Here is a 9,520-nt window from a genome sequence, read left to right on the forward strand (position 1 = left end):
ACGAAATTTATCGATCATTTGCAAGGTGTTTTTTTAAATTATTCTTTGCGATCGAACAGTGGCGCCAATATAGGTAAAATAGCAATGCATGATGATGAACTGGACAAAAAATAAGGTGGAAATTTGCTTTGTAGAGGCGTGCAATGTTTTTTGTAGACAGTGTGGTAAAAACACGCTGAAATGGCGAAAATGGGCCTAATTCTAGCTGCGAAGCGATTTTGTTGTGAGAATCCTGTGTGCTGATTGGCTTAGAACATGGTAGCGAACAGAGCTCTCAGCCAATCAAAGATTTGACCGCTATGCTGCCAAAACGACAAAGTAAGCCAACTACGTTACATATACGACAAAATTGTCAGAGGGCTCGAGTCCCTTGGAATGTTGCAAGAGGGATATCACACTGCAAGTTGTGAGAAAAACAACAGAAGAAGTATGGCCCATTGCAGAAATCATAGAAATTGTGCTGAAAGAAATCGAAGCTAGAGAAATTAGTGATAGTGTCGAAACGCAAGATAAGAAACAAGAAAGGCACGCTAATTCAAGGCACAATTCACAACAAGGAACCACACAATCATTCATAGCGAAGCAAAATGATAATTTCCAGTGCTGTTTTTGTTGAAAAAGTCATTTTTCGTCAAACTATAATGAGATTACCGATGTCCATGAACGAAAGAAGATATTGATTAATTCCAAACGCTGCTTTTGAAAACAGGACATATTAGCAAATCGTGCCCCTCTACTGCCAGTTGTAGAGCGTGTGGCGAAAAATACCACCATAAAGCCATTTGTTTCAAGGGATCGAAGAAGGACAGTGTCCTTGATGAAAATTCAGAGCAGCAAAAGGGAACAGAGCAAACAGTCACTGCAACTACCACGGAAAAAATGAAGTTTTGCTGCAAACCGCAGAAGCCTATGTATATGGAGAAGATCGGTCTAAGAAGCTTTTGGTACATGTCCTCTTTGATAGTGGAAGTCAGCGCAGTTAATGATTACCCCCATATACAAGGTCTTAAGTAAGCTGACGTGAATATAAGTAAACGCAATAAGCGAATAGATGTATTGATAGGTGCTGATTCTTATTATGAGATTGTCACGGGTGAAATAATCAAGCGTAATTCTGGCTCAGTTGCAATTAACAGTAAAATTAGGCTGGTTACTTGCAGGGAAATATCAAACCTTTTCTGATGTTGAAACATGCACTAATGTTATTTCTAATCTAGTCATAGTTTCTAACTTGAGTTTCTAAACCAAGATGAAAACGGAGAGATAACTGAAACACTGAAGGAATTCTGGAAGCATGAAGCCCATTGATTAACAGAAACCCAGAAAGAAGTTGATAAAGGCAAATCCTAAACATCGTGCGAGAAACATTGAATTCAAGCGAGAAAGATACAAAGTAAGTCTTCCTAAGAAAATTGATTGTTTGCATTATTTAAAGGAAAATTATGGATTGGCCTTAGGTCATTTGAATTCCTTTTACTCTTGGTTGAAAGAAAATCCCGAATTGCTTAAGGAGTAAGATCCTGTATTTAAGGAACAACTTGAGAAAGGTATAATTGAGAAGGTTAATCGACCAAACAATACAGGGCAAAGTAAATATCTGTTAGATGCGCAGAGTTTTAACAGCAGTTAATGCCACCAGGGAGGAGCATGGGTTTTGGGTCACTTGACATGTCGTGATGGAGGCACGATCTAGAAATTCAAGATTAAACTTTCCAGGGTTGTTTTTTAGGATTTTTATTTATTTTTGTGAAACCCAGTTCAATGGGATTTCAGTTTTTTATTATTTTGGAATAGGATTTTGTTCTTCATTTCGATTGTAAAGAGAATTGGTTTTACCAGAGACACAGTTGAAGTACGAGGTGTAAAGTGGCCTAGAGACTTGTGCCTACTTAGTAACTTGATCTGCCTTGGTGAGAAAGTTCCATTTATTACCGTTGCTTTTGACTTTCCGTTCTGATATTGTTATTTTCTGTCGATAACGAACATAATCGTACTTTGATATTGTTGTTGTTGTTGTTTTTCAACTGAAGTTGAAACCATATTTTTGCGCGATGGGAGATAGCGAACAATCCACACAGCCAGGGAAGATGTTGAGGGAAACGGACGCCAGGAGCAGGCAAGAACCAATGGATAAATTTAATGCTCTTGACAACACTATAAGGCAAATGTTCCATATGATAAGAGATATGGCTAATAATCCGCAGCAAGTGTCTGTTAGAGGTCATTTCGAGAAACATTTCAACGACGATGATGTTAGTAGTATAAATCCATTCGATGGTCTGCCAAGAAAACTGAATAAAGAAATATCAATAGAAGAAGTTACAGCCGGCATTAATAAACTGAACAACAACAAAACTCCAGGAATTGACAATATATCTGCCGAAATGGTAAAGTATGGCCCTTTGGCCCTGTCCAAAGCCTTCAAAAATACCCTGAATGAAGCCTTTGAAAAAGAAATAGAACTAGGATTGGGCGACGGCATACTTGTGTCCTTGCTGAAGCCTGGAAAAACCAAAGGCCCTGTCACCAACCTAGGACCAGTGATATTACTCCCAATACTGAGAAAGATCTTGTCAAACATAGTTCTACATCGCATCCAACCTAAGGTAGAACGATTCTTATCAGATTCACAAGCAGCATATCGACCGAGTCGCAGTACTTCAGATATAGTGTGGGCATACAAATGGATCAGTGCAAAGACACAAAAATCACAAATTAGAGTTTACATCACTAGCATAGATATGAGTAGCGCTTTTGATACAATCTGACGTGAACAGCTTGTTGATATTGCAAAGAAATTCCTCGACGAAGATGAAGTAAGAATGATACAGTTGTTATTAAGCAATACAACTCTAGATGTGAGAATAAACAACGCCGAGACAGAGCCCTCCAGTAGCAATATGGGCTCACCACAAGGTGATGCGCTCAGCGGTGTACTGTTTAACATTTATTTTGAAGAATCACTCCGAAAAGTAAGGAATTTTAGACATGAGATTAACAGTAAAGATCACGAAGAAAATGGTAACTGGTCTCCAACATTTCTACCTCAGGAAGCTATATACGCAGACGACGCTGATTTCCTCACAACTAGTGAATTGGAGAAGAATATCATCACAGAAAAGATTGGAGAAATTCTGCTTAGAGATAATTTGAAAGTAAACAACAGCAAAACAGAGCAAACAGAAATTTTTCGAGGAGACAGAAACACAGAGCGATGGAGGACAGTTAAAAAGCTAGGCTCTCTGTTAAGTGATACAGAAGATATACAAAGAAGAAAACAGTTGTCGATAGCATCCATGAATAGATTAAATCACATCTGGATCAGAAAAGACCACGTCAGCGAAAAACTTCGCCTCAAGCTTTACAGAACACTTGTAAAACCAGTTCTGATGTATAACAGCTCTACTTGGGGACTGACACAAAAAGATGCGAAAGGTCTAGATGCTTTTCACAGACAGCAACTGAGACAGCTAATAGGAAAAAAGTACCCTAACAAGATCTCCAATCAGAACTTGTACAAAAGATGCGAAGAAGGACCAATTTCAATTGACATCCTCAAGGCTAGATGGCGGCTGTTTGGTCACATATTACGTTTGTCCGACGATACACCGGCTGTGAAGGCAATGAGATTTTACTTTGAGGGATCGGAGAGGGGATTCAGAGGCAGACCTAGAGAAACTCTTGTGACAACCTTAAATAAAGATATCACCAGAGCAAGAGCAATGGAAAGGTCTTTTCCACTACCGAACATAAAGAACAATGGAGATTTTGAAAAGATACGATCCACAGCAAGGGACCGCAAAGAATGGAGAAGATTATCAGAAGTAGTGTGCAGAGCTGCAGAAGCAGAAACAACATGAAACCTTCATGTCGGGACTGCGTAACTGCAATTATATATATAAGTGTCTGTGTCTTGAAATCCAGCAGGCCTTTCACAGTCAGTTTCAGGTGTGTCTGTTGATAATGTCAACCCCTTATATGAAAGCCAGGAGCATCCTGCATCTTCCCCTTCGTTTTTAAAAGTGATTCTTCCTCCTGAGTGTTCATCTTTGCCTGCTCAGGGCCCTAGCATGGTTTTGGATAACCCAACCTCCTCAGTAGCTGTTGAGCCTATTAATATGGTGCCTCAGTCTGCAGCTAACACACCTGTTGCATGCTCTGTGTCTACCGCTGTGCAGCCAGTGCCAGACATAAGAGAGGGAAATAGCACGATTGCTTCAAAAAATTCTCTCCCCTGTTTTGGTGAATGCACAATGGCACACTGTTGTTATGCTCATAGTGTTTGTTCTGTTTGTTGTGGCGCCCACAAAAAGAAAACCTGTCAAACACAGGTTCAATGTCTTCCCCCAGCGGCATCTGAATCTATATTTTGTGGGCCAGTACCACAAGGTTCAGGCAAGAGAGCCCACTCCAAGTGACTCTCCCCACTGGAACTACCTACTGTTGAGAGGAATCTAAATCCCCTTATTGCCTTTGGCTATATCACCACTAAATTACTTTTTTGGAATTTACTGCTGTCTAACTATGATTATTAAGATAAACAATGGCTTTTACATGGCCTCCGCTTTGGTTTCAATATCAGTTCTTCTGATGTTGTACTCAAATCAGCAGTTAGAAATTGCCTGAGTGCATCTAAACAACCACATATAATCACTAATTATCTCAAAAAAGAAACAGACTTTGGTACTATGTTAGGCCCGCTAGATGTGCCTCCTTATTCATCACAGATTTATCTTTTCCACACCATTGTAGTATTAACGACTTGATACCTGACTCGCAAGCAGAGGTCTCATATACAGGTATTCCAGAGGCAATTGAATAATGCCACTGGGAAAAGGAGCACTGTTTGCACATGAAGTGAAGACAGAAGTGAAGATGGCTCATGGAGGTCTGGGTACTAATTGAGTTTAGGCACCCTACTTCGCCGGCTCAATTTAAGTTACAAATGAGGAAGACGACTCAGAATAGCCACAAAAATTGATTTATATCAAAAATGGAGGAGGAAATGTTAGTTCTCATGCACGATGACGACGAGATCGATGACGACGAATTCCTTGTTTTTCATGAGGCAAATAGACACGGAAACCTGCATGTTGGACTTCAATATTGGAAATATGAACGTTTTAATCTGGATGGGATGCGAGAGGATGAGTGCGAGGTCGAGTTTCAGTTTAAGAAACAAGACATAGCTAGGCTCTGCATTATACCTGCCAGATTTTTTTAAGTGCTCATAGACTATGAACGGGCTTTCATCAAATGTCTGGAGCACAGGATTATATCTCTAGAAAGCAGCAAGATGACAAACAAACCATCATAAATAAATTGCTAGCTGAGAGGGGATCATCAAATTTAACCAGCACCTCCAAACAAAGAAATTAATGGCTTGCCAAAACTACAGCAAAGTACAGTCTATGTGTAAACTACAAGTAGCTCAGAACAGCAAAATAAAAAGAAACCGAGAAGCAAACCTGCAGGTGAGAAGAAAAAGACAGAAACATCAAGTGTAATAAGAAACAATGACCGGGAAAAACTCAATTTTTTAAGAAGAATATAAGAAAGCGAGTCTTAATCATAAGCAACTCAACCCTGCAGTTGTTGGAGGGCGCTGTTGTACACGCTGCTCTAAAAACTGTGTATAGCGAGGATACGTATAGAGCTCACCCAGAACACTCCGATCTTCGCCACATTCATCGCAGGCTCCATGCTAGATGAGAGAGAGACAGAGATAATGAAAGTTTGTTGGCAAACCTTTATATTCCAACATCAGTTTGATGAACGGGTGCAGAAATGTGTTCCTGCCTGTGGACATTGTTTAGCCAAAATGATCTTGTGACATTAGGCATCAGCAGCAATTGTCAATCACAATAGGCATTATTTGATACAAAAGGCTTCTTTGGCAGGGGCAAGGCTTCGCAAGGCTTCCCTGCTGATGCGAAAAATGGCACAACTGTTAATTTTAGTGTTAACTGTGGCTGTTTTTTCATCTCATTCGTTATTTAAGAGACTTTTTCGCTCGCAAGCTCCTCAAGAAGGTGTCTAATTTAATCTACCCAAAAATCTACGTTTGGCATGAATTTATTGCCTAAAAATGAAAAGATTTGCAAAAACTCACGGTTAACACTTGAAAATGGAATAGTCTTGGATCATATCAAATTCAATTTTCAAGAAAAGTATAGACTGTGGACTGTCTGTCAATTTTCTCCCTTCGCATGTACGAAATCCAAGTCAAAGTTTATACAGCATTTGAAACATACATTGCACACCTCTTGGCAAAATCTGCATTGTTTTTTCTCGTTAACACAACTTTTGCAGGCATTTTAAAAATCGTTAACCGTGACTGTTAAAGTGCCCCTTCACCTTGGAGGGAGTTTATGAAAACAAAAGACCAAGGCTGCGGTCACACTATACTTGTAAAAGCATCCTTTTTTCTAATCCGTATTTGCTCTTAAATCATGCCACCCGGTCACATATGATTTTTCACAAGGATGCTTTATCAAATGCAAATTGATAACATGCAGTGTTTGTTGAAAGTTTGCTAATTTTTCGTCACGTGTTTGCAGATTGCTAACACGCACAGTACATTTCCCGCCAATGCCCCTCTAGCAATGCTTCTGTGTTCGCACCAATTTGAAATGTTTCTTTATTCGTTATCATGATGGAGTTCGAATCTTCTATCTTGTTCTTCGCCATGGTTTATCGATTTATTGCATATTCAAGAGCATCAGCTATTAGAAAGAAACAGATCATGGCAAAGCGAGCTTTTCTTTTGGCCAGAGCACGAAGAAACCGTTTCCTTTTATCAACAAACAGCTGTCATGCTTTTTGGGTTTTAAAAGAAGCAAATTTGCTTCGAACAGCAAAGCGGGTTTGGTCTATTGAAAAGCCTCAGCAATGGTTCGATAGACTATGGGATAATGAAGAGTTTGATACCCTCGATGACTATTGGAAACAAGAGTTCAGATTTTCTAAGCGTTCATTCAATGATATTTTGAAAATTGTTGCTGGCGATATGGAAAAAATCGACACTAAGTTTAGAAAGGCGATTCCGATCCAAAAACGTGTAGCCATTGCGCTATGGAGACTTTCGACAGGAAACAGTTTTAGATCAACTGCTGCTGTTTTTGGTGATGGGAACTCTAGGGCAGTCGATATAACCAAACAATTTTGCAAATTTATTGCGAAACGATCAAGCAATTTTATAAAGTTTCCAAGAAATGAGAGAGAAACTTCTATAGCTTTGGAAAAATTTTCAGAGATTTGTAAAATCCCCCAAGTTATAGGAGCCATTGACGCCACACATTCGCCTATTGACTACTTTTGCAGAGAGCAAAAGTTCACAATAAATACGCAAGCTGTAGTGGATGGAAAATTGAAATTTATAGATATATCAACTGGTTTTCCAGGCAGTATTCACGATGCAAGGGTTTTACGTGAAAATTCAATTTATCATACAGCTGAAAGGGGCGATATTTTGAATAATCCACTCGCATACATAGAGAACCAGCCAGTTAAACCGTTCATTATTGGCGATGGGGCATATCCACTGAGCAGTTGGCTTTTAAAACCGTACCCTGACATTGACCAGATCGGAAATAAAATACAACAAAACTCTTTCTTCTGCCAGATCTGTTGTGGAGAGAGCGTTTGGGGTTTTGAAAGCGCGTTGGAGATGCCTATTAAAAATGCTTGATAATAAAACCAGCAACGTTGTAGAGGTTCTAATAACTTGTTGTGTCCTTCACAATATATGTGAAGATAACGGAGATGAAGTGGAAGACGAAGAATTTATTGCGCGTGTTATTGAACGCGAACAACAAGGCATGGTAGCAATTAACGAAGATGCTGCTGAAAACAATGGTGCAAATCTTCGGACATTGATAAAAAACTTTCTAAGAAACAACTGAATTCAAAAGAACTATATCTAAGGGAGCAGTCATAAATTATTGCAGGGACCGGGGTGGAAGCAAATGAGGAGGTATCTGAAAATTTCTAATATAATTTTTTGGGGTCTGAAATTTTAAGAAGGCTTCAGGCAGGGGTCTGAAAATAAACAAACTAAATTTTTATTTCTTTGGAAATATTTTTAAATTATTAGGGGGCAATTGCACCCCTTACCTCCCATGTGTTTGCCACTGGTAGATTCCAGCTTGACTATCTATCAGTTTCTCTTGAAGAAGTTTGTAGATGTAGTTTTATTATTCATTAGCTTATTCATCAGCTTAAAATTATGCTTTTATGATGTAGTATTGTTACTATTACCAGTAAAGTTTTTTCCGTCAGGGGTCAGAAAGGTTTTGGCAAAAATTAGATGGGGCTTGATATTTTCAAGACCAGGATGCAGGGGTCTAAATTTTTTTGCTAATATCATCAAAATGCTTCCAACCCCTCCCTGCTTTTAATAACGACTGCTCCCTAACATAAATATAATCATGAAAATTAAGTATAAGTTTAAATATATGGCAATGAAGTAAACATTACTTTTTAGCCAAAAGAGTTGCCAACTGCATAAAAAATTCTATCTCGTTCCTTTTCTCCAATCGCTGCTTTTCTCTGCTGTTCTTCCAGCTGCATCAAAAACTCTCTATTCCTCTGATCTGATTCCCTCAATGCCTCCATCTGCCTTTCTTGCATCTCCAGAAACTTATTTTTGAAGTTCTCTTTGACTTTTTTTGCTTTTTTCCCACTTTTTCTGGTAGAGCTCATTCCTTTTTTCCTCTTTTTGTTACCATTGCTATCAGCATCATCATCTTCATCCTCATCGTGAACATCATCATCATCATAATCATCATCATGTCTATCGCCATATCCATTGTCTTCTTTATTACCCTCCTCTTCCAATTCCACAGCCTCTACCCCTTTTTCTACCACACTTCTATCTTCACAAGAGTTATCCTCCTCGACAGCTACCCCAACTTCTCTTACCAAATCCAATTCAACGATTGGCCTGCATGACAAAACTTCATCAAAATCCTCAAAGAATGGAGGAAAATCTGGAGCAGCGCCACTCTTTCTATTGTTCTCCTTTGCTTTTTTGTACCCGTCTTTTAAATTTGAAAGTTTTTTCTTGGCTTGCTCGACAGTTTTTTTCGGTCCATTTTTATTTACATTATTTATAATTTTTAACCATGCCTGTCTATTGCGACTGCTTTCCAGCTCTGTGACATCATCCTTCCACTCTTTGATAAGGCTTCTTGTTTGCTTCTCGGACCAGCGACAATTTTTAACTTCTTTCTCCTTTTTTCCTTTGCTTGAATCGAGCGCATCCTCTGGATTCAGTGCCATACGTGCATTCTGATAACGTTAAAATTCCATTTGCTGCGAATACATTTGGTACTGAAACGACTGTGGTGGATAGTTGTTTTCACGAGAACTGCCTGGAAAACTGTAAGGGTACGACATGCTTGTACAGAACTTTTGATTTTGGTTCTTCGATTTGTTCAGTGAAAGTACGTTAATGAAAACAAAATTTTCGTCGTGTGTATTTCATTTCATGCCAACCCCAAGGAAACATCAGAAGTAG

The 9,520-nt window shown here is 39.0% G+C and overlaps 2 protein-coding genes and 1 pseudogene across 2 annotated transcripts; 2 read left to right on the forward strand and 1 right to left on the reverse strand.

The window, feature by feature from the left end:
- The first annotated feature begins 2,900 nt into the window (after nt 1-2,900).
- LOC135695212 (uncharacterized) lies at nt 2,901-3,860 on the forward strand. Its single transcript, XM_065214212.2, has one exon. The coding sequence runs from the start codon at nt 2,901-2,903 to the stop codon at nt 3,858-3,860; it is 960 nt and encodes a 319-aa protein (XP_065070284.2).
- A 2,792-nt stretch (nt 3,861-6,652) lies between these two features.
- Nucleotides 6,653-7,904, forward strand: LOC148957366 (uncharacterized; annotated as a pseudogene).
- A 577-nt stretch (nt 7,905-8,481) lies between these two features.
- On the reverse strand, nt 8,482-9,282 carry LOC135695323 (uncharacterized). Its single transcript, XM_065214390.2, has one exon. The coding sequence runs from the start codon at nt 9,280-9,282 to the stop codon at nt 8,482-8,484; it is 801 nt and encodes a 266-aa protein (XP_065070462.2).
- Between the last annotated feature and the right edge of the window lie 238 nt (nt 9,283-9,520).

This window comes from Rhopilema esculentum, unplaced genomic scaffold (genome assembly GCF_057945365.1).
Source record: "Rhopilema esculentum isolate cy_ngs unplaced genomic scaffold, ASM5794536v1 HiC_scaffold_31, whole genome shotgun sequence".
NCBI classification, from domain to species: Eukaryota; Metazoa; Cnidaria; class Scyphozoa; order Rhizostomeae; family Rhizostomatidae; genus Rhopilema; species Rhopilema esculentum.

Coding starts and splice junctions, on each gene's coding strand:
- LOC135695212 (XM_065214212.2), top strand. CDS start 2,901: ATGGGCTCACCACAAGGTGATGCGCTCAGCGGTGTACTGTTTAACATT.
- LOC135695323 (XM_065214390.2), bottom strand. CDS start 9,282: ATGGCACTGAATCCAGAGGATGCGCTCGATTCAAGCAAAGGAAAAAAG.